Raw genomic sequence first — 24,054 nt, forward strand, 5'->3', positions numbered from 1 at the left:
TTCTTTAAACCAAACATTTTGATCTAGGACTTCAGTTTAATATGTTCCTTGAATCTATTTTTATGTAGCCCTTAAAAACATCCGAAAATTCATTGCTAATATAGCAATAAAATACTTTGGGTACTGACAGCCTCTTTGGAGTGTGTATATATAAAATTACAAACTTGAATTCATATTCTTTTCTGTGATATGTTGTACTTAAATCAAAATGCTTTTGCACCTTTTTTTTTTTTTTTTTTTAAAGATTTTATTTATTTGTCAGAGAGAGAGAGTACACACAAGCAGGCAGAGAGGCAGGCAGAGAGAGAGGAGGAAGCAGGCTCCCTGCGGAGCAAGGAGCCCGATGCGGGACTCGATCCCAGAACCCCAGGATCACGACCTGAGCCGAAGGCAGCGGCTTAGCCAACTGAGCCACCCAGGCGTCCCCTTTTGCACCTTTTTTTAAACAATTTTTTCTTTTGATGTTGGTGCCAGATTTACCATACGTGACTGCTGCTTTTGGAGTTAAACATTTTGTTAGTGAAGATACAACCAGAACACTACATTATGGGATAAAATTTTCATAATAGGTGGCATAGGTAAATATTTTTAGGCTTCATTTAGAATTTATTATCAAGCCATGCCATTTTTTCTGGAAAGGAAAAAAAAAAGTGTTTTTCATTGTTAGGTTATATTTTTCTGTAGGAAAGAGGAAATTTTTTGGTCTATGTTGTAAGCCTCATTCATACTTCAATTTTAAGGTTGTCTTATGTGTATTCTAGTAAATAGATGACTTTCAGAATCGAGCCTCCTACGAGTTTGATTTGCTCATTTTTCCTTAAAATAAATATTGTCTTTCAAAAAAAAAAAAGGAAAGAAAATGGTAGTGAGGAAGACAGGAAACAATGGTTTCCTAATTTCCCTCCCTCAGAGATGAGAGATTTGCTGTACTCTCTTTCATAAGCGATAGTTCTATGGGAAGGAAGTTACCCCAGAAGGGATTCTAGAGGTGGCAATTGTAACCTCTTAAAAATGTGGAATTGCTCCTGTTCTTCTGATTGCAAGCTACTGCAGATACCCCGTATCAAACTGGCACGCTGGACACCGGATTATTTCTAATTTCTCTCTTGTCAGCAACACTCAAAAGAACATTATTGTGTAGATAAATATTTGCAAATGTGTCTAGTTATTTCCTTACATTTCTAGAAGTAGACTCCCTAGATTAAAGTTTATCCAGTGTTAAAAGCTTTTGATACATACTGTCCAACTTCCTACCAGAAAATCTGAAGCAACTAGATACGGCAAACCTGACCAACAAAAGATACTATGATTAAGCAGCAGAAGGTTTTAATGGGTGAAACGTGGCAAGTCATTGTTCCAGAGCTTTATTAGTGAGGTTCAGCATTCATGTTTGCAGTTAGTTGCTTATCCAATTCTTAGCGAGGTGTTCATCTTTCCTTATTCATTTGCAAGACTCACTAGATGAAAGATAAACCCTTGTGATAGGTTCTATTTACCAGGAACCCAGGCAGAAATTCCTTTTACTATTTTTTTTTAAGGTTTATTTATTTATTTGACAGGTAGAGATCACAAGTAGGCAGAGAGGCCGGCAGAGAGAGAGAGGAGGAAGCAGGCTCCCCGTGGAGCAGAGAGCCCGATGCGGGGCTTGATCCCATGACCCCGGGATCATGACCCGAGCCGAAGGCAGAGGCTTTAACCTACTGAGCCACCCAGGCGCCCCTCCTTTTACTATATTTTATCTTTTAATCTCATTGTCCCTTGTTTACTTAATTTTCATCTCACAGAAACTATGAGCTATAAAATTAACAAAGTTCCCTTAACAATCTTTAAAAACCAAGGTGTGGTCATATTTGTTTCTTGTTATCATGCTATACATTTACTTGTATTCCTGGTCACTTTTGTCCCATCCTTATTTCTCTTTCTTCTTTTACGGCATGTCAAACTCCTGCTCCTTTCTGGAATAAGGTGAGGTATAATTAAATATGTAAATATTTTATTATTTACTAACATTATTTACTGTGCAATAGGACCCGCCCATCCTACGTTTTTATGAAAACATCTTCCACAAGAGGGACTTTGAAGGACCTGAAAATTTTAAAGGGTAGAGGGAACTAAAAAGAAAACAAGCTGACAGTGGTCTATACCTATTTAAAAAAAATAATAATTTAATTCCCAACCTCTAAATCAATGTTTTGATTTAAAAACACATCTTATTCTTTGATTATCATGTCCAAGATTGGCTTTAGAGTAACAGGGATAGGGTGGTGGGTGCCTACGTGGCTCAGTGGGTTAGGTCACTGCCTTCAGCTCAGGTCATGATCCCGGGGTCCTGGGAGCGAGTGAGTCCCACATTGGGCTCTCTGTTCAGTGGGGAGCCTGCTTCTCTCCCCACCGCCCCACCAGCCCAGCCAGCCTCTCTGTCTACTTGTGATCTCTGTCTGTCAAATAAATAAATAAAATCTTAAAACAAAAAATAAAATAAAAAACAGGGATAGGGCAGAAATTCAAAGGAGGTTACAATGGAAATGGGACTGGCCATAAATTGATTGTTGAAGCTAGGGGATGCTATAGGGTTTCCAAATTGTTCCCTCATTTTGTGTGCGCTTAAAGGTTTCCATAGTGAAGGGTTCAGTACGGGGTGGGAAGGGAATCATTCATAATCTCATCAAAAGCATCTGTTAATACTTTGGCATATTTCTTTACGGTTTTTAAAAAAATGTAGGTTGAGAAATGTGAAATCTCGACATGAAAATAAAAATCTCTGTTACATTCTTGTCGTGCATCACAAGTCCCAAACTAGATTTGGCAACTGCGTCCCGCACTATTATCCAGACACATCCTGTGACTTCTGAATGAGGCATCAGGGAAGAATGTACCTCAAAAAGTGACCTTCAAATGCCCTGATTTCATTCAAACTTCAAGGATGAACTTAAGCCCACAAATAAGCCAAATCTGAGGTATTTGTGCTTTCTCTCCAATAGGGAAAAAGGAACTGCGGCAGCAATACTGTCATGGTCAGTTACAGTGTGGAGTTTGAAATCCAAGCTACCCAAGTCACATGCTAGCAAGGCCAGTGCCTGTGATCTACCTCGGCGTGGCTGGGCTCACTCCCTGTTCCGGAGACCTGGCACAGGGGACTTCCTGGGTTAGGGGAGGTGCTTGGGTCTCGAGCTTTAGTCACATGATCAAGGACAACTTCTACCGCAGGCCTGAGCTCAGGAGTACCCGCCCCTCACCCTCGGAGTGAGGTGGTGGGACTGCGGCCTCCTCAGAGCAGGGCCATCTGTGCCACACGTTGCACTTGCCCACAAATCAGCTTCAGTTGACACTGCATTTTCATTATTTTTTCTCCCCTTAACTGACTTCATGAACTTTTCCAGGAACAGAAGCCATGTTCTCGTCTCCTCCTGGGTAGTCAGATTCCGCTGGGGTCCCCAACACTGGGTAATTGTGTCATTTGAATCAAAGAATCATTGTCACCCACCATTAGTGCACGAAGAGAGAAGCTCTGAAGTTTTTTGATTTTGCTGGGAGGTGTGTGGCAGACAACTTCCGTGGCAGACAACGGGAGGCATGGACAAATGGCTCATTCACTGTCAGGACAGCGATTAGCTTTCCATCTCCTACACGGCACTGGTGTTAGGCACTTATCCCAAGTGTTTCTCATCTTCTCCACTGCACATCCTGGGAGGCAGGACCCATGTTGTTTCCTCTTGTTCTCTGCCCTGGCCTCTTCCAGGGCGAGATGCTCTTCTCAGCCTGCCAGGCCAGTATCAGACACAACAGAGGTGGCTGAAGACAGACAGTAATAAATATCCTGGGGCAGCAAGGTCTAACCAGCGAGTGGTTGAAGTCCTGCTAATCAACAACTTCTGGTGTTCTGAGGAAAGGACAGGAGCCAAAAGGATGGTACTGGGCCCCGCGTTTGCCTTGAGGGCCCAAATCCTGATTCAACGAATTCAGATGTTGCCTACCTTTTGGCAGATGCATAATTTTAGAATCATTTACAAGTTCATGCAACCTCATCCAGAATGGCAGGGTTGCTTTTTTTTTTTTATTAAAAATTTAAATAATGTTTAAATACCTAGGAACCCACAAGAACCAGAAGCTAACCAGTAACATACCTCTTTGCCATCCTCCCACACTCCACTGGTAACCACAATCCTTTGCTCATATTATAAAAAGGGTATCGTGGAGCGCCTGGGTGGCTCAGTGGGTTAAGCCTCTGCCTTTGCTTGGGTCATGATCTCGTGGTTGTGGTATTGAGCCCCACATCGGGCTTTCTGCTCAGCTGGGAGCCTGCTTCCCTCTCTCTCTGCCTGCCTCTCTGCCTACTTGTGATCTCTGTCAAATTAAAAAAAAAAAAAAAAAGGGGGCGGTATCATGAGGTATGTGTCTCTTGACACACCCTAACACCTCCCCCAGCATGGTTGGGAACACTCACTCCTGAAAGCACATCCATATCTTGCCAGGAGGCGTGTTGTTGAACCCAACACTTATCGCTGCTCTAGCTGCTGCGGCTGTTAGAAAAATGCTGCTCCCAGAGCCCTGGGTGTCCTGGGGAGCCCCTGTAAGCCTGCAGACAGCTCCAAAGCTGGCCCCAAGGACAGGCGTCCACGCCAAGGACATTTGCTCTGACGCCCGCAAGGCATCCTCTTTGCAAGCTCTTGCTCCTCCTCCCTGCCCCGGGCGCTAAGCTAGGTGAGACTGGAATGCAGTGTGGACTGGGACTCTCACCCAACGTCAGACCCTTACATGGAGTAGACAGCTCCTGGGAAGGGCAGGGGGCCTGGTCAGTGGACCAGCACTGGACCAGCACGGGAGGCTTCCAGCCCACGCTCTGCCTTCCTGCGCACGAGCGCATCGTCCGCATATCCTGAGGGGAGGGGTGAGGTGTATGTGGTCAAGTATTCCGTCTTTTTTTGGTTCCTGGCTCGGCTGCTTCCAGGCTGTGCACCTTGGATGAGCAAGGTGCCCCCCTGTGCTTCCGTTTGTGCATCTGTAAATTAAGGGCAGCCCTAGAAACTACTGTGTGCCTTGGTCCGTGTCTGTTAGAGTATTTTACACAGCGTATGTATGTAAACAGCCCTCTCCACAGGCCCTGAGTGTATTACGCCCTTTAACAGGATGAGATGAATGAATTAGGACCTCATTAATGATCTTCAAATACGGAACCTCAGTGCTCTGACAGGACTAAGTAGAGACCACACAATGTTGTCTTCTGAGGCCATGTCCAGACGCAGAAAAGATCCAAATCCCTGGAATGAGCTGTTCTCAGCCTGGTGTTGCCTCCTCAGCAGGGGGCGACCTTTGCATCCCCAAGGGCGGAGGCTGGTGGCTCTCAGCCCTCTGATCTATGCCAAGCGTTGCTGCGTTATCCCACTGCCAGCTATAAAAAGGGCTCAAGAGAACCCTTTCCTACTGAGGTTACAAGATCAGCCAGTACAGAGCCGCAGGCTTCTCCACGCCTTGAGACCGTGACATGGTACCACCGAGCAGTTTTATTGTCCAGTCTGACGTAAAAGATTGGCTGGAACAGGATTCTGGACCCACGAGGGAAATCAACACCCTTAACCAAGGCCTTCACTCCCACCCCGACCTCCGCCAACCCAGTCCTACCAAGACCCAGAAAACAACAATGTAAACAACATCCATACTCACTTTATTTTCAAACAGAGGGCATGTATCCAAAGGGAAGCAGGACTAAGAACCACTGTGGGGGCCTGAAGTCATCTGCCTTAGCCTTCTGGCCCCAGAATGCCTCGTGACCCGATGGCCGTGGGGACGGAACTGCCCCTTGATGGTACACATTTCAGAAAGGTCAATTCCCCCATTCCCCAATGGGGGCACAAAGTCAATGGGCCCCCAGAATACTGCCTCAGAATCATTCCAGGGACGGCGTACGACTGACCGTCAGTCCACAAACGTGAGCGGGAGGGGATCCAGGAACCATGGATGGTGTTGGCAGAAAATTATCCTGGGTGAGGGGCGCCCAACACCAGGATGCACCTTCCGTTAGCGTGAAGGGAGCAGACAGAGCCCTCGGAAAAGATGCAGAGGCAAAGAGCACATTGATTAGAACATTATCCCGGAACAGAGGTGGGGCCACTTCCCACCGTTACCGTCAAGTAACTGTAACGAATCAAAACACAGAGAAGCCTCTTTACTGGAGTTAATCAAACTACGGCAGAGTGGGAGTCAGGGCGGAGGTCCTATTCCCAAAGGAAATACTGGGACAGGGGGAGCCATGCTCACAGGGCCAGGTAGGTCCACTCTAAGTCCTCAGAAAGGAGCCCTGGTCCGGAAAACAGCAAACATCCACGATCACTATGTGGGGCCGAACCGGGGGGAGCCAGGTGAGCTGCGGCGAGGAATCTGGTCTGGCTCTCCAAGGTCATCCCTGCTCTTTACCCCTCCAGTGACACACAGAACCAAAGTGTGGAAACACCGGAGGTGGACGTCGGGTGTTTATGTCTGGGCAATCTTCTGACAGTTTACGTGGGAAGGGAGAGGGCAGTGGACACCCGTCTCCCACGGCAGGGTCACGGGGAGCAGCGAGGACATCCAGCTGTGGCACGTGGGAAGAGGCAAGGCAGCCAGACACCTAGGCCTGGGGCAGGGTCACGGCCAATAGCCCTCCCGGCCCCAGCTCGCCGCCTGCCTCAAGGGGAGGTCTCCATAGAATGAGCATGATTGCCAACGTGGCCAGAAAAGCCATCGATGCCGCTCATGGGGCAGATGATGAGGGGGGCCGCGCTCTTTCCCCCCGAGTAACTCAGGCTGAAGTAGGGCCGGACAGGCCCACAGAAGGTAGCATGAGAGAAAGTAAAGGTGTGACACCTCTCTGTCACGTTGTAGAAGGAGACCTCACCAGCATCATAGTCCAAGAAAATGCCCACCCGCTGGAGGGGGGTTCGCAGGGGGAGGGCAGTCATCGGGGAGGTAAGAGCCCAGTACTCCTTCCCATACCACAAGGACACTGCCCAGAATCCGTTCTGGGGGGCCGAGGTGACTCCGCCTTTCCTGCACACGGAGTCTTCGCAGACACCTATGGTCCACTTGGCTTTATCTCCCACCTCTACCTCCCAGTAATGTCTCCCAGCGATGAAGCACGGAGAGCCCAGGACACAGGGGAACAGATTGAACCGCTCGGGGTTGTCAGGCAGGTCCTGCTGGAGGTAACTGTACCGCACTTGCCGCAGGTTATCGGAGAGAATCAGGCTGGGGTAGGCCGTGTCTGGGTCCAGGGTCACGTCCACTGCGGAGACACGGGGGGGACGGGGCAGTCAGCCAAGGGCCGGGCGCACAGCGGAGGACACCCAGCTCGGGTCCCACCTCCCTACGAGAAGAGAGCACGCACGCCCCACGAGAGGCTGCGTTCTCTCATGAAGGTGATCCTGGAGTTGATGCTCCAGAAACTGTCTGCGTTGGCCGACTGCCTTTCTAAGCCAACAAACGTGGAAAGTACTGCTTTCACCTCTGCTCCCTTTTTTAAAAACACCTTAAGCCACATTAACCATTATAAACTTAATTCCCTACTTAAATTTTAGCGTTCTGGGTATGTGAACAGGGGACTGCAAACCTGTACCACCGAGGGGCACAGTAGCCGGGCGTCCGACTCCTAGTTTCGGCTCAGGTCCTGATCTTAGGGTCCTGGGACCGGCCTGTGACAGGCTCTGTGCTCAGTGGGGGCTCTGCCCGGGCTTCTATCCCTCCCTCTCCCTCTGTCCCTCCCCACCACTTGTTACACACACACACTAAAATAATCTTTACAAACAAAAAAACCCGAATCACTATTTTATACCCTCCATTCCACGAGATCTTACTCAGCACCTGCAAACTCCTTCATCCTTTTCTAAGGTCCGTGCAACCCCCACATCTCCCTCCAAGCGGCGCTGCTCACCAGCCTTCACCCTCACCCTCTCCCGAACCCAAACCCATCCTCCCTGTCCTGGTTTTCCAATCTTGCTCAGGCTAAACACTCCCAACATGGTGTCCCAGGACCATGGCTCAGCAGGTTGAAGGGCTCCCATGGAAGGTTCGTGATGAGCAACCATGGAGGGGACCAGGAGTGCCAGGTCCTAGATTCGTGGTTCACCCACCCCCCGTGCACAGCAGTCAACACTCTGTCCCCCAGGCCATGGGTGTGCTCCCCAATCAGCGAACTCCAGCCTCTTTCACGCCCCCACAGAAGCCCACACGATGTTCAACAGTGTGGGACATGCACATGGTCTCCAGCTAACACTTGCTGAAAGAACGAAACATGGACCACACGGGAGGACACCATGGAAAGAACACCTGTTGCAGGCCTCTCTCCACGGGGAGGGTGCCGCGTCACCATGGGAAGTACACACCTAAGATGCAAACACCCCCGGGACCACAGAACTACCCAGTCTCCGGACCCTTCGGTGACGGTGATGGTCAAGGACAGCTTCCACTCCTGCTCCGGCACAGGGAAGGCATGACCCGAGATCCCCACACTCCCCAGCACTCAGGAGAAGAGCCAAACCCCCTAAGTCTTTCTGGAAGGATGACTGCTTTCTGCAGAGCATACGCTGCCCTTAGGGCAGGCAGGCAGGCAGAACCCCTGTTTGGGGACTGAGCTTTCTACTCAAGCACCTGACCTTGATTTCCTCCTACTCCAAAGGCCACCAGCCTCAGCTCTGAGGCATTTTAGGAGGTAAAGATACTGTAAACGCATAGAACAATCAATGTTTTTTTTTTTCATGGTTGCTGTTTATCTCTTTGATACACGTCATCTAGAGAACCCCAATTCAGGCAATTTCCAAGATCATTCACAACAGCAGTTAGGTGTTTAGGAGTTTTACTCCTGTTAACATCACCTTCTTGTCTCCATCACCTACCTGAGTATAACTGAGCTTCCCTCAATTCTGAAAGAACAAGACAGAAGAAGTTATGGATTTGTGAGTATTTCCAAGAACTACCGAACCAAACCGCCAGAGCCCACGTGAAGCCAGGGTCTCAGGAGACAGCTGGGGACTGCTGTCGTTGGCCGTGGGCTGCCGTCTCTACCAACATCTGACTCCATCGTTCAACCAAGAGCCCTAAAGCAACAGGGACTGGGAACTTTGGGTGGAAGGGTAACCATGTGCCTGAGATGGGGAACAAATGGGGTCAAACTGAGCCAAGATCAAGGATTGCGCCCTCCAGCAGGCAGATGACCCTGCAGCGGGAAACACGGTTCCACATTCCCAGTCATGCGCAACTCTTGGCTCTCCGAAGCCACCTCTGTTCCATGGCTGGGGGGCTCCACGCGTGGTTGTCCACCACCATGCGGGGGCGAACACCACCACTCCCTTGACCAGCACTTAACAGCAGACAAAGCATGTTCACAAACAAGCTCTCATGAGCCTTTTAAGTGGCAGGAGAGAAGGAGAAATCAGTGTGAACCAGTCAAGGAAAGTCCTGCCTTCCGGTGTCACCCACTGTGTCTAGGGCAGCCTGTCCCTATTTGTGTGATTGTGGAAGACACTGGAGTGTCTCCTACATATATATCTGGAACGATAAAATGCAAACAAAGTCTTAGGATACATTGCACAGGAAATCACCTGAGATTAGGGGGATTTGTGATTTGTAACAAAGAAAAAAAGGGTTTCCCTATTTCAAATCCCAATACACCATCCAGGAATTTTAGCATTTAGGATACAGACAAATCTTTATTGATAATGTGGCTCATGGAGAGAAAATTTTACAATTAGAAGGCCTTCCCTTGAATACCTAAGCCACTGTATTTAGTAAGCGCTGCTTGACGCCCCCGTCCTGGCCAGCATGAGCGGGAGGAGCTCGGCAAATTACAACTTTAAATACTGCCTCAAATGAAATGCAGCTAGGATAGTTTCTGTTCATTCTTCTTCCCAATTAAAGAAAGAATTAAGCAAATCCTGGATTAATTTTCGGATTGCCTTTTTTTCAGCCCCATTAATAGAAACTGAGAACTGAGTGCACGTGAGGCCATTAACTGAAACAAAGAAAAGGAGGACTCAACAAGATGAGAGAGGCTGCCGGTGGGTGTCACCCCTGCCTGTCCCCCCACTTTTAAAGCAGATGTCTATCTTCCCAGGAAACTTCAACATCAAAAGCCCAGTAAATATATAAATTTACCTTGGATTTTCTCCATATCTGACTGCATTTTTTCTAAGGGGAGAAAAGAAGACAGTCAGTTTTCATCCCACACCTGGCTGAGAAATATATCCCCCTCTCAGGCAAGACAGACATCCAGAGCACGAATGCATTCCCCTGACGGACGCCTCTTCTCCTATTACCTGTGAACTGCTTCAGGCTCTCGGTCAGGAATAGACATTTCTGCGCAAAAATGTGGATCTTCTCTTGCAGATCTGGAGGTGTGATCCAGGGCTCAGGGATCCTGATTCTTTCCGCTCTAAGTTTTAAAAAAAAAAAAAAAAAAAAAAAAAAAAGTAAATCCCTCCCCCAACCCCACACCTTGAAGAGCCCAGACAAAGCCCAGGTTAAGCCAACCAGCAGTCTCTAAGGGCAGCCACGCCAGCTCCCCCAACCTCCTCCTAGACTGTACTGCTCTACATGGGAGCAGGAGAAACAGCTTACTCACATTCACTACCCCCACAGCCCCCGAGCTCATGGATTTTCAAATGGCTTGTCCTCAAAAAGGGTTACGGAACTAAACTGAATACAAGGCTGACCTTGCAAGAAAGCCCTGGATTCCTAGACAAGATCCTAGAGATCCAGAGTGGGCAACAAGCCAGAGCCCTCAGGTTCCCAAAACGGTGAGAACCCTCCAGACAAGTACCCGCTCTGCTCAGGTCCGTGGCGAAAATGGACTGCTGGATGCCTCCCTAATATCCCGTCTCCCATCATCCAAGTTCTATAGGGTTCATGGCTGCCCAGTCTAGATGTGACCCTGTGACTGAGTTCTGCCCAGTAAGAGGTAAGGAGTGTCTTGTGGCAGTTTGAGAAGCCTGCTGAAAAAAGGACTATGCTGAGACTTCTCTCCCCCATGCTAGGTGGCATTCCAGCAACCATCGCACTGTCATCTCAGGCTGTCACATCGAGGCAGGAGAGTGAAGGGAAGGACACCAGCAGCCCAGCCCAGGGGTCCCTACCTGCACACTTCCTACATGGCAACAACATCTTAAATTATGTTTAAGCCTTAAGCCAATGACATTTTGGGATTCCTGTCTCATACGGCCACAGCCAAACACTAATGTCACGGAGTGCGAGGCTCTGGACATCTGTATGCCCGTGCTGGACCAGAATCAGACTGGCCTCAGAAAGCAAAAGTGACAAGTTAGGGCAGTAATCGCTGGGGCATCTGGCTGGGGCTGGACATGCACTAACTCCTCTCCCTCAAAACCCTCAACTCTACCCACACAGTTTACCCCCCGGCACTTGCAGCCGACCTATTCCACCTACACGGCCCTGCCCAGCCCCTCAAATGCTCCCACACAGCCCCGCAGCCCGCCTCTGGAGGGTCTTCCCCGTCCAGTATCTGAGCCAGCTTCCAAGCTAGTCTCTGCCCTGTGGACATTCCTGCACAGGGAGCACGTTCCCCACGCCGGCCTCGCCGGCCTGCGCAACAATGAGAACAAGGGCCAGGACCCAGGAAACTCACACGAATTCGGTAACTCTGAGCCAGTCACACTCTTCTAAGACCGTATTTTCCCCACAGAGGGACTGGGGTGGGGGTGGGGGTCGTTGGGGGAGGACTCTGAAACCCGGAGGCAGCGATGACCACAAGAAACCCTGCACTGTGCCCACTTGTGTAGGAGCCTCCACTCTCACCATGGCTACGTCCTCATGAACCATGGCAGCCCCAGCCACCCACGCCCCCTCCCGGCTTGTCCGGAAGTCCCAAGCTTTATGGAGAACTGGTCCATCCAGCTCTGTGTACTCGAGTGATTTGTGCAGAGACGGGCAGGGAACATGTCGCTTTGGTGAGCTGTCCTCCGGCTCTGGGCTCCTTCCAGGATTCACCAGCATGAGGCAAAAACAGCCTCCTCACTTGCTTTAACACTGGGGAGGGGGAATACGGTACCTGCTCAGTGTGTCCCCGATGTCCTACAAGAGAAAGGAAAAGGATGACCATGAGAAGTCGTAACTTCAGTTCTCTTTCAGCTGTTTGCTGAAAACCCAGCTAACCTGACCCTCCTGCGAGAAGCCAGGGGAACAAGGAAGAGGAACAGGACTCACAGTCTAGGAGCAAGAAATCTGGGAGGCGCCACTCACTACCCCAGCATTTCCCGTGTCCCGCTCCTGCCCCACCAGCCAAGGATCTCACGGTTTCAAGCTTCCTAACGAGCGCTCCACACGTGGAACCACAACGGCCTACCTATCCAGCTTGCTTTGACTTTTTATTGTGAAATGATTTCAAATATGCAGAAGAGCTGCTAGCACAGAGCTCCTGTATATTTCTTCCCAGATGATTATATCCACGTTTATATTCAGAACCATTTGAGAGATCACTCTTTACATTCTCTAATGTGTCCCTGACCCCTTAGCCTTCTGTATTTCCTAAGGGCAAGTACATTTTCTTACACAACTACAGTAGTTATAAGCAACAGTGATCTAAAGATCAATGAATCAAGGGTCTAAATGAACCTTTATCTACCCCACAGTCCAGAGCCCATCTGACCAGTCTTCTTAATGAAGCTCCTCTCAGCTGCTCCCCTCCATGACCATTCTGCACACGTAGCATCACAACACATATCTGGAACAGTCCCTTCGCACCGATCTGTCTTTCGTGGCAGTGCCGTTGGTTTCACGCATGCTGTGTCATCTACAGGCGGCCATCCCTCCACGGCGTCTGTCAGCTCTTCCCCGCGTGACTAAGGCCAAGCTATATCATCTTTGGCTAGCGCATGGTATGTCCTTCTAAAGGTACATGATATTCGGGTGCCCCTGATGGCTCTATTTTGATTGCTGTATAGCTACTATCTTTCCTTTTGTAACTAAGAACCAATCAAAAAGTGATACTTTGAAATTATGTTAATACTCCAACCCTTATCAGACTTCCTTACCAGATTTAGCACCCATTGATAATCACTGCCTGAATTACCTTTTACTATGATGGTTATTAAAGGGTCATTGGCTAGCTTCAAAATTCCTTCTATATTAATCAACATTTTACTAGGAGTGATTTCCCCATTTATTATTATATGGACCCATATATTCTTATTTTATTTAACAGGTTATAATCCATCACTGTTTTTATTTATTTTGGTGCTCAAGAAGTCTGAAACTGGGTCAGAGTCTCCATCACTTTTTATCCTATCTCTTCCCACCCCATTTTCCCCACTCCCATCTGGTTTATCCTTCCTGTTTCCTCTGCAAAAATAAGCAGATACATGATGTTCCAATTATCTTTTTTCTTACACAAAAAGTAGCACACTCTATATTTTCTGTACTATGATTTTCACTTAACAGCACATTCCTGGAAACCACTATCAGTTCAGAGGTTATCTTCCTTACTCTTCTACACAGTTGCATAGTATTCCACTGTATACACACACAGTTGGTTCAACTACCTTTTCTTGGTTTGGAAGGTGGTTCCCCCCGTATTTTGCGGTTACAATGTTACACTGAGTACCTTGTACGTATATATTTCTGTACCTACTTTCATACTTGAGTATATCTTCAAGGTAAATTCCTGAAAGGACTCTTGGTCAAATTCTAACTGCATGTATACTTTTGTTAAATGCTGCCAAAACAATTTGTCTTCCCACCAGTATGTGAGATTCTCTCTCCCACATCCTTGCTAACAGTGTACTGAATTAAGAAAATTTTGCTATTCTAATGGGGGAGAAAGGGTATTATATTATGGTTTTTAATTAGCATCTCATTAAAAGTACAACAGAACACTTTTTCACAAATTCATGGTCCAGTTTCATATTTTTTTGCAAAGTGCCTATTCATATCTTTTGCTCATTTTTCTATAGAACTTGCCCACCCCCCAATTTTTTTAATGTTCTTTATATACTATTTCTATGGTCCCTATTTGTGATATTTGCTGCAATTTTCTTTCAATTTGGCACTGGTCTTTTGAAGACTTATTTGTTATTTTAGAGAGAGAGAGAGTCTGTATGTGCACGGGAACAGAGAGAGAGGGAGAAAGAATCTCAAACAGACTCCTGCTGAGCACGGAGGCTGACATGCGGCTCAGTCCTAGGACACTGAAATCATGACCTTAGCCAAAATCAAGATGTGGACGCTCAACCGACTTAGCCACCCAGGCAACCTGTGACACCGGTCTTCTGAATGGTTACAGCGTCTGTGTGTTTCTCTGTGGTGCTACCATGAGCTGTCTTAGCCACACTAGCATCACAGGATGTTCTCATGTCTAACAGGGCCAGTTCCCACCCCCAGTTCTTCATTCTCAGTGTTTCCCAGCTATTTTTATGGGCTTATTTTTCTATCTGAAATGTACCATCCATTTGTCTAGCTCCAGATAAAGTGTGTTGTGGTTTTGTTGGGATTGCATTAAGTTTATAAATTAACTTAAGATGAACTGACGGGGGGCGCCTGGGTGGCTCAGTGGGTTAAGCCCCTGCCTTCAGCTTGGGTCATGATCCCAGGGTCCTGGGATCGAGCCCCGCGTCGGGCTCTCTGCTCTGCAGGGAGCCTGCCTCCACCTCTCTCTGCCTGCCTCTCTGCCTACTTGTGATCTCTCTCTGTCAAATAAATAAATAAAATCTTAAAAAAAAAAAAAGATGAACTGACAGGATGATGCTGACATGTCTTAGACAAGTACAAGAAATGTCTTTTTATTAGTTCAAGTCTATCTTTTGTCCATCAGGAGTGTCTTATAATATTTTCCACACAGGTTTTCACACACTGTTTTTAAGTTTATTTATGTTTATCCCCAGGTATTTTGCCTTTTTCTTTTTTTAAAGATTTATTTATTTATTTATTTGACAGAGAGACAGAGATCACAGGTAGGCAGAGTGGCAGGCAGAGGGAGAGGTAGAAGCAGGCTCCCCACTCAGCAGGTAGGCTGATGCGAGGCTCGATCCCAGGACCCCAGGATTATGACCTGAGCCAAAGGCAGGTGCTTAACCAACTGAGCCACCCAGGTGTCCTCTTCTGTTTTTCAATAGGAAATGGGGTATTCTTTCCTAAAATGTCTTCTGATGGTTATCTGCACATACAAAGCCTGCCGATTTCTGTCTGTTAACCCTACATCCTGCTGCCTTGCTGAATTCTTTAATTAATTTTAGCACTGATTCTTTATAATTATATATTTTCCAAATGACATGGTTTAATGTCTTTTATAACACTGTTCTTTTTCATTTTTTTCTTTTTAAGATTTTTATTTATTATTTGACAGACAGATCCCAAGTAGGCAGAGAGTCAGGCAAAGAGAGAGGAAGGGAAGCCAACTCCCTGCTGAGTAGAGCCCCTGACGCGGGGCTTGATCCCAGAACTCCGGGATCATGACCTGAGCTGAAGGCAGAGGCTTTAACCCACTGAGCCACCCCTTTTTCTTCTTTTTTAAAAAAGATTTTATTTTTAAGTAAACCCTACACCCAACACGGGGATCAAACCCGACCGTGAGCTCGAGAGTCACCTGCTCCACCCAGGGAGCCAGCCAAGTGCCCAGGCTTTTCCCACTCTTATGCTTGCAACTGCTTCATCTACACCGGCTGAAACCTCCGTACAAGGGTAACAGAGGCAGACAGCAGTGGGCATCTTGCCTCTTCCTGACCTCGGTGGGAACGCATCTGGGTGTCTCCTTGAGGAAGACTTCGCTTGCTTTTCCAGTGACATCCGCCTCAGCCCTGTCTCCCTCTCATTCCACGTCTGTGACCCCCTCTTTCTTCTACAGAACCATCTGTTCAAAAATGTCCTCACGAATATCCTCCACCTTAAAGACCTCCAGGGCCTCTCCCTGCAGCGCACAAACGCACAACCGACGCGTCCCCAGCACAGGCGAGCCCGCGTCCGCTGGCGGCTCCCGGGCACCAGGTGGCGGGAAGAGCCCGCGGCCCGGAGCTCCCGGACGCAGCCGGGAAGCGCGCGGGGCTCGTCCTGCAGCGGAGCCGCAGCGGGCCGAGAGAGAGGGACTGACGCGCTACAGGCGGATGAACCGTGACAAAAGGACTCGCGGTGAAAGAAATGCGAGGCAAAAGGCCACGTACTGCAGGCAAAGCCGGGAGACAGGCAGACCCGAACGAGCGGCCCTTCCGCGGACACAAGGTGTCCTTCTGCGGCGAGGCCCGCGTTCCAGAGCGACACAGCTGTGGTGACCGAACTCTCACTTCCTGACCCGCCGGACGCGACCGAGTCGCACACCCTGAAACGGCTGAAATGACGAACTACTGCTGCACGTATTTTATGACCAGAACAGAACAAACCCAAGCGCTCGGCTCCACCTTACGAAGCCCTAAGGCGGGCGCACCTGCGTGTCCCGCATCTGCACCACAGCAGTCCCGTGAGAGCGAGGTCACCCAACGAGGCCGACCGGCCCCAGGACACGAGCACTTGGCCGCCCGAGGAACCCCCGTGTCTCACAAGCTACCTGCGAACCGCCCGTCTTCAGAGCGAATGTTCTCCTCACGCCTGCTCACCAGCCGCAGGGAACCTGCTTTCCCACGTCGGGAGAACAGAAGCCGCCGGTTCCTGCCACCCAACGTCGACTGCCCACCGCACCCGCCTGCTCCCCCCCCCAGAGGATCGACCAAAACCACCTCCTAGACGCGCGCGTCAGTCCCCTTCTCGCCCGTCTTCTCCGCACAGCCGGGAGGGGCAAGTTCATCAATCACAGCCTCAGCGACTCTCCGCACCAGATCCTTATCCAGACTCTTCTGCAGGCTCTTTTCCACCAAGTTCAGCTCGTTTCTTTTTTTTTTTTTTTTTTAAGATTTTATTTATTTATTTGACAGACAGAGATCACAAGTTGGCAGAGAGGCAGGCAGAGAGAGAGAGAGGGGAAGCAGGCTCCCTGCTGAGCAGAGAGCCCGACTTGGGGCTCGACCCCAGGACACTGGGATCATGACCTGAGCTGAAGGCAGAGGCTTTAACCCACTGAGCCACCCAGGTGCCCCTCAGCTCGTTTCGTTAAGCATCCCTCCCTGGGAGCCCCACCAGCCCACCGTCCTCATGGCCTTTCTCCCTGACAGTCACCTCCTCGTGCCGGTCCCCACTGCCCCGACCGCGACCCCTGCCCAAACTGCTCACGGCGGCAGTACCTCTGCCAGCATCAGTGATGCCCACGGCTTTAAACCACTCGGATGTCAGCCCCCAAGGGCCTGAGACTCTGCTGTCCGCTCCCTCTTTGCTGGTCATACTCTGCGTCGCTAGCCAAGTGTTCCCACTGCAAACTCCTCCTTTTCTCCCTGGCAATTAAATACTGGTGTTCACTAAGGCTCAAGGCTAGGCCTTCTTGGGAGTCTGAAGCAGGAGCCAGGCAACTTTTTCCTAAAGGCTGGATGGTACATATTTTGGGTTTCGTAAGCCATGCACCATCCGACAAGTGCAACTCTGCTGGGCTGCGGCGGCGGAAGGTAAGCGCGCACAGTACGTCCGGGGACGCATGTGGCTAATGCCGACGTATGGACAACGGAGCCTGAGTTTTATATGATTTCACTTATTGTGAGATAAAATGCTTCTGATTCTTCCCAATCATTAAAAACTGTAAAAATCAGGGGTGCCTGGGTGGCTTGGTCGGTTAAGCACCTGCCTTTGACTCGGGTCATCTCAGGGTCCTGGGATCGAGTCCCGCATCAGGCTTCTTGCTCAGCAGACAGCCTGCTTCTTCCTCTGCAGCTGCTCCCCTTGCTTATGCTCTCCCTCCCTCTCTCAAAGAAATAAAATCTAAACAAACAAATAAATCTGTAAAAACCAGGGGTGCCGGGGTGAGGGGGCTCAATCGGTTGAGCGTCCAACTCTTGACTTCAGCTCAGGTCATGATCTCAGGGTAGTGGGATCGAGCCCCCGGTTGGGCTCTGCACTGAGTGTGGTTGCCGGCTTCAGATGCTCCCTTCCCCTCTCCCGCTGCCCCTTCTCCACTAAAAACAACAACAGAAACACCGAGAAAACAAAGAAACAAAAAACACATACAAAAAAATCCCCAAAACTGTGAACACCATGCTTAGCCTGCAGGACATACAAAAGCGGAGGGTGGAATAGTTTGCTGACTCCTGCCCTAGGCCTCCAGGCCCTTCTTACGACCTTTATCAACACCAGTCATGCCCACGGCTCACTTCTCTCCCATTTGCCCTCCACAGCAGATCATAAACTCTAGGAGAGCTTCCTCACCACTTAATCCTGCTGCCTGGAACACTGCCTGACCCAGAACAGACAATTCACATGCACCGAACGCACAGCAACTCGTGTCCTGCGGTCCCGCTGAGGTCAGCGCAGCCGGATCGCCCAGGATCACCCAGGATCGCCTGGGATCGCCTGCACGACACCTTGTCGCAAGCAGGGACCACTCGGCCAGCTGCCCCGGCTCAAGGGCTCGCTGTTTCGTGGCCGGGCCGGTACACACACAGATGTTCACATTACAAGATACTGCACTGAGACGGTCTCTAAATGGCATGGGGGCCGAACCTCTCATTCCATGGGGTCACCGGGCCCGGAGAGGTCAAGAGCCTTTCGTGTGATCAGACCAGGTGGCACAGGACGGGCCTGGGCATATGGTCCTCTTTTGCCCTTTCTGTGAGACCACCCAACCTCCCAACCCAAGCCATGGGGACCCGAACTTCCGCGAGGCATGTCTTCCCTCTGACAAGCCGAGAGCTGAGCCAGGGCCCTCCAAGAGCCGGAGCAGACAGGGGAGGAAGGGCCCTGAGCTGCCCGGCAAAGAAAGAAGGGAGACGTTGGGGCAGGGCTGCGCTGGCAGGTGCCACGAGCCTCACCTGCAGGAGCTCCCTGGTGGGCTGTTGCTGCTTCTCCTCCAGCTGCGAGATCAGGCCGCTCAGGTGGGAGATGTTGCAGGAGAACTGGGTGATGGCGCCGTTGATGCTGTTGTAAATGGCCAAATCCAGCTCCTCGAGCCGGGCCAAGAGGCGGTACTCGTGCTCCTTCAAGGAGTGGTAGAGCTGCTCGAACTCCCAGACGATCTTCTCCCTCTCCATCTGGGTCAAGCTCTGTGCAGACGACAGGGAAGGGTGCTGACCGGAGGGAAGGCTCCCTCCAGAGCCTTCATGTTTGCTCCCGACTCCTCAGCCCAAGAGCTCATCATCTCATCCCAGCATCCCGTTCACTAGCTCCCAGTGTCAGGCTTTAGGGACTGGACACACAGTGGCTGAGAGGCGAGTCGCCCCGGGGATAATAAAGCTATCAGTCCCATGATAGTCATCCCAGATGTGAGGCCGGGACGGCCTGCACTGCGAGACCTGGTACATCCTCCACAGGAGCACAGGGAAGTCTTGTTCCCTGTGGTCGGAGAGCAGACGGGGCTTCCTGACAGGGGAAACGACACTGGAAGGACGGGCAGAGCCAACGATTCCGTCCGGCAGAGCCATGAGCTCAGAGGGGAAGCCAGAGAAGGTAAGAGGGTAAAACACCCGCCAGGCCAAGTGGGGCAAGACTTGTGGCAACTGGGAGCCACGGAAGACACCAGGGAAGGGATGGGGTCAGCCAGGTGCCACGCGGCAGTGGACCAGGACACTCCATCCTTGGACCGGGACTGGGACCACGGCCCTGAGGCCCTTCCTGTGTAGCCCGGACCCTGTTTCTGGCTCCCCGCAGTGTTCCTCAACCACCCCTCACAGCCTTGGGTGCGGCTCCTTCTCCTGCAGATTTCTGAAGCCAGGGTGCCCTTCCTTCTCCCCCCGCGCCCCCCGACAGGACTCTAGGGCTCTGTGCTCAAGAAATCATCAGCAACTCCCTTTCTTTACTCCTGGGGAAGGAAGATTTTCTGGGGCACGGCCACATATGGCCCACAGAGCCAAAAACACTGTCCGACCCTTTCCGGAAGCTTGTTGACACTTGCTCTCAGCTCCCCTCCCCGAGAATCTTCCCGTTAACGGTCCTCTCCGTCCCTCTCACAGCCCTTCCTGAGCACTCACTGGGCCGCACACACCTTCCTTCCAAGTCGCTTTGGTAAGGTTACAGCTCCCCTCAGCTAGAGCCTTTCAAAGACACAAGTGATACAACATAACCTTAGAAATGGAAAACTAAGGGGCACCTGGGTGGCTCAGTGGGTTAAAACCTCTGCCTTCGGCTCGGGTCATGATCTCAGGGTCCTGGGATGGAGCCCCGCATCAGGCTCTCTGCTCAGCAGGGAGCCTGCTTCTCTTTCTCCGCCTGCCTCTCTGCCTACTTGTGATCTCTGTCTGTCAAATAAATAAATAAAATCTTTAAAAAAAAAAAAAAATGGAAAACTAAAGCTGAAATTGGCCGTAAAGAACAACTGATTCTCAGCTTCTAGAAGGTGCCGCTCCTGGCGGGCTGGTTCGTTGGGGCGGCAGGGCGGGGCGGGGGAAACGAAGGGACAATTTTGCCCAGCGTGGAACTCCCTTGGACGGCAGGACATTTGGCATCTCTGCCCTCCCTCCCCAGTGACTCAGTTCCTCGAGTGACAACCAAAGGAACAGCCACACACCATAGGAGGGAAGGAGAGGGCAGCACCAGCCTTGATGAAAACCACAGGTCGAGTCCAACGTCCTCACTCCACAGAGGAGGAAGCAGGCCAGAGACAGTGTACCATTCTCCCCGTAAGTCCAGCAGGGAGGGTCAGAACCAGAAGTATGTCCAAGTGTCCTGACTCTCAGGGAAGGGCTTTTTCTGCCCTGACAGTCCTCCCACAGGGAACACAATGGCTGTGTGTGTGGGGATTCTATGCAGATGTGCCAGGAGACTGTCCAACCGGCAGCCCTGTTTTCAAGCTCAGGGAGATGAGGTCTCAGGGAGGAGTGTGGGGGCAGGACAAATGGTGGAATCCGACGTTCCCTGCCCAAAAGTCCTTTATGACACCCTGGCCAGGACTGACAAAACCTCACAAGTTGGTTAACAGTTTGCTCCTCTTGAGAATTTCTCATATTTTATTTACTGTTAAAAAAAACAAAACTGCTTGAGCACCTCTGTGGTGGATATAAGGATTTATTATAAAAGTCTCCATACTTTGTATTATTTTTTATTTTTTTGGTTGTCAGAACAAAAGCCCCATATATCCCTATCACAAATGGGCACATCTGTCCCCTCCTCAGCCACCCTCAGCAGCCATCTGCAGAATGGCGCCAAAGGAGGCTAACTGTGCCCAAGAACTTCCCCTACATCAGTGTCGTCAAGAATCAGCCCTGATCTACACAAGACTAGCGGGATAAACTTCCGATAGGTCAGATCCCCACAGGTTCCAACTCAGATCCTCTATCTCTTCCCCCTGAACATGGGACTCCTCTGGTTCTCCAGGTGAGCTCCCCACTCCCACCTGGGGCTGTCTCACCCACAGCTGAAGTTCCGGGCGTCCTGATGGGCTAAGGGTAAGGGAAGTAACGTCAGCCTTACAAAACACACAGTGGCCCGCAGAAGCGGTGTCATCTGTGAATTCCAAATCCCCTTACCAAGAGTTCAGCCCGTGCCTGCTCCCCCTGTGCCCGACGCCTCTTCTTTAAGTCCTTCACTCTTTTCAGGTGGTCCAGCTGGTTCTGGATTTGCTCCTGAGGAAAGCACAAACAGGTGCACAGTTCAAGATTAGGCAGACCTTAGCATCAGCACGGCTCACGTGCTTATCACATGCAACCACTCCTGAGGCCACGTCCCTGCTTAGCGCCTGTCCTTGGACTTCCTGCCATCGGCAGGGCACAGGGGTCTCCACACCTCTCTGTGGCAGTCTGTGTGTATCTTAAACTGGTGGGTCACCTGCCCATCCCTGGACGGATACTGGACAGCTCAGTGGAAAGGTGAGTGGACTGTGAGGCTTAGAGCTGGGTTGTGGCTCTCCACAGACACATACAGAGAAAATGAGTTAACGTCTCATTTTCCTCACATGTGGCATAGGCGAATACCACCTCCCCAACCTACTCCTGAGTTACTGCCAGTGTAAAACAATATATCCAAAAGTACCATGAATGCTAAGTAATTAATTATGCACAAACGTACACACATTTAAACATAACTGTATACCTTTCTGTCCTCCAGCGGGCAAATACACAGATAACAGAATGTTGCCTTACAACTGTTCTAGTCAGCACTTTGTATCCATGTCATTGTTTGGCCGTGCGCCTCCACCGGTCCAACGGTTCACAAAGATCTACCCACTCATTTGATTCCGTGTAATCTTCATGGTAACTGTGTAATCTGGTTAAAGGACTTCAGCGGGAAAGAGCTGCTCTTTTCCATGGGCTTCTAGAACAGGCCGGAGTACAGGGAAGCGCTGGGGAAATGCTCACAGACTAAGTGATGGGCACCTGCGGGAGGGGCACATAGCCAGTTGACGTCCGAGTGTGTTTTGTGTGAGATCACCCGTGATCCGATAGGAGCACGAGCTTGGCGGTGGGTGCCTGCTTTTACGCACATCCTTTACACCGTCAGGGAGCGGGCGGGTTCTCGGTGCGTAACGTGCCGGAGAGCCGGGAGACCCAGGGGCCCCTCGGGGGGGAGGTGCGGGGGTGGGGGGACACTTCTGGCTTCCTCACCAGCTACAGGTTCTCCCAAATCTGAGTGCGGAGGCTCTGGAGCGGACAGAGAGGAAATGACGGCTGTGAACCACACGTCCGGCTCAGCCATTTTCTAGGCGGAAAAGAGGAAGCCCCTTGGCTCTCTCCTCCCTTTGTCCGCTCGCGCTCCCGCCCCTCCCTCGCCGCGCCGCCCTCACCTTGAAGCCCTCCACCGCCTCCTCGAGCGGCAGCACGCTGTGGCCGCGGTGCTCACGGGAGCGGTCGCACACCACGCAGATGGGCATCTGGTCCTCCTCGCAGTACAGCTTCAGCGGCTCGCGGTGCTTCTCGCACACGCCCATCTCGCCCCCGGGCCCCGACGGCCGCTCGGTGCGCAGCTGCTTCACCAGCTGGGTCACGTTGGCCAGGTGCCGGTTGGGCCGCATGTGCCGCTGTGGGAAGGTCTCCCGGCACTGCGGACACGACACGTTGGTCTCCGCCGCGCCCCAGCAGCGGGTGAGGCACGCGCAACAGATGTTGTGGCCGCAGTCGAGCATCATGGGCTCGGCGAAGTACTGCAGGCACACGGGGCAGGTGGTCTCCTGCTGCAGGCACTCGGCCACGCTCCCGGAGGCCATGGCGCGAGCCCGCGGGGGCGCACGGGCATGGGCCCCGGAGCCCAGCTCTGCGCGGAGCCCAACTCTGCCGCGCGCTCTCCCGCTCGCGGCTTCCGGGCGGCGCGGGGAGGCGGGCGGGCGGAGGGCGGCGCCTGCCGGCCCGGATCACAGGCGCGCGCGCGCGTGCGGGTCCCCGGCGTGGCTCGGGCCTCCCTGCGCCGCGGTGTCCCCGCCGACCGGGCCTAGGGGGTCGCGCGGCCCCGCCGAGCCCCGCGGCTGCGCGAGGGGCCGCCGAGGGGCGCCGCCGGCCGGACTCGCGCAGCCGGCGCTCGGGGCGCGCAGGACAACGTGGCCGCGTCCGAGCGGATCCCGGAGCGAGCGGAAGGGGCGGCCCCGGGGCGGGGCTTGGCGCGGGCCCCTTTCGCGACGCGCCTTAGCGGCCTCTGGGGCGCACGGTTCCACCCGGAGCGAATGGCGCCCCGCCAGGAACCCGGAACGCGGTAACCCCACCTGCGCGCTGCGGGCCCCGCGCCGAGTTCCCGCGGCCTGGGCCTGGACCCCGAGGCGTTTGTTGGGTGTCCTGCCGGGCGCCCAGGCTTCGGCGCCGCAGAGCGCGGGCTTGATGTGGGTGCGGCTCGGGAGATGCCTCGCCTTCCCAGGAGGCCGGAGGAGGGGAGTAGCCAACTGAGTTGCACCATTCAACATCCCTACTTGCAGGCCCTTGCAATTTTGTTTCGAAAAAGAAAGTTAATTACCTGATGGCAACATTTCTGCAAGACAGAATGAGTCAGACAAGCCCTGTTCGGGTTCTTCCCATTGTGCCGGAGCCAACTGGTGTCTCTTCTCCCGAGAAACCGGGATGAGCATTATAGCCCAACAAGGAGGGAGACCTCATCACATCT

General features: G+C 51.5%; 1 protein-coding gene across 1 annotated transcript; it reads right to left on the reverse strand.

Moving 5' to 3' along the window:
* Nucleotides 1–5,641: 5,641 nt before the first annotated feature.
* TRIM27 (tripartite motif containing 27) lies at nt 5,642–23,173 on the reverse strand. The gene is made up of 8 exons (XM_032847785.1): nt 22,754–23,173; nt 21,501–21,596; nt 18,852–19,082; nt 12,032–12,054; nt 10,284–10,399; nt 10,123–10,155; nt 8,865–8,891; nt 5,642–7,258 (listed from the first exon to the last, which is right to left on the reverse strand). The coding sequence occupies exons 1-8, from the start codon at nt 23,171–23,173 to the stop codon at nt 6,663–6,665; spliced, it is 1,542 nt and encodes a 513-aa protein (XP_032703676.1). The 3' UTR covers nt 5,642–6,662.
* Nucleotides 23,174–24,054: the final 881 nt, after the last annotated feature.

The sequence above is a fragment of the Lontra canadensis genome, unplaced genomic scaffold, assembly GCF_010015895.1.
Source record: "Lontra canadensis isolate GAN:19392208 unplaced genomic scaffold, GSC_riverotter_1.0 scaffold194, whole genome shotgun sequence".
Lineage (NCBI taxonomy): Eukaryota > Metazoa > Chordata > Mammalia > Carnivora > Mustelidae > Lontra > Lontra canadensis.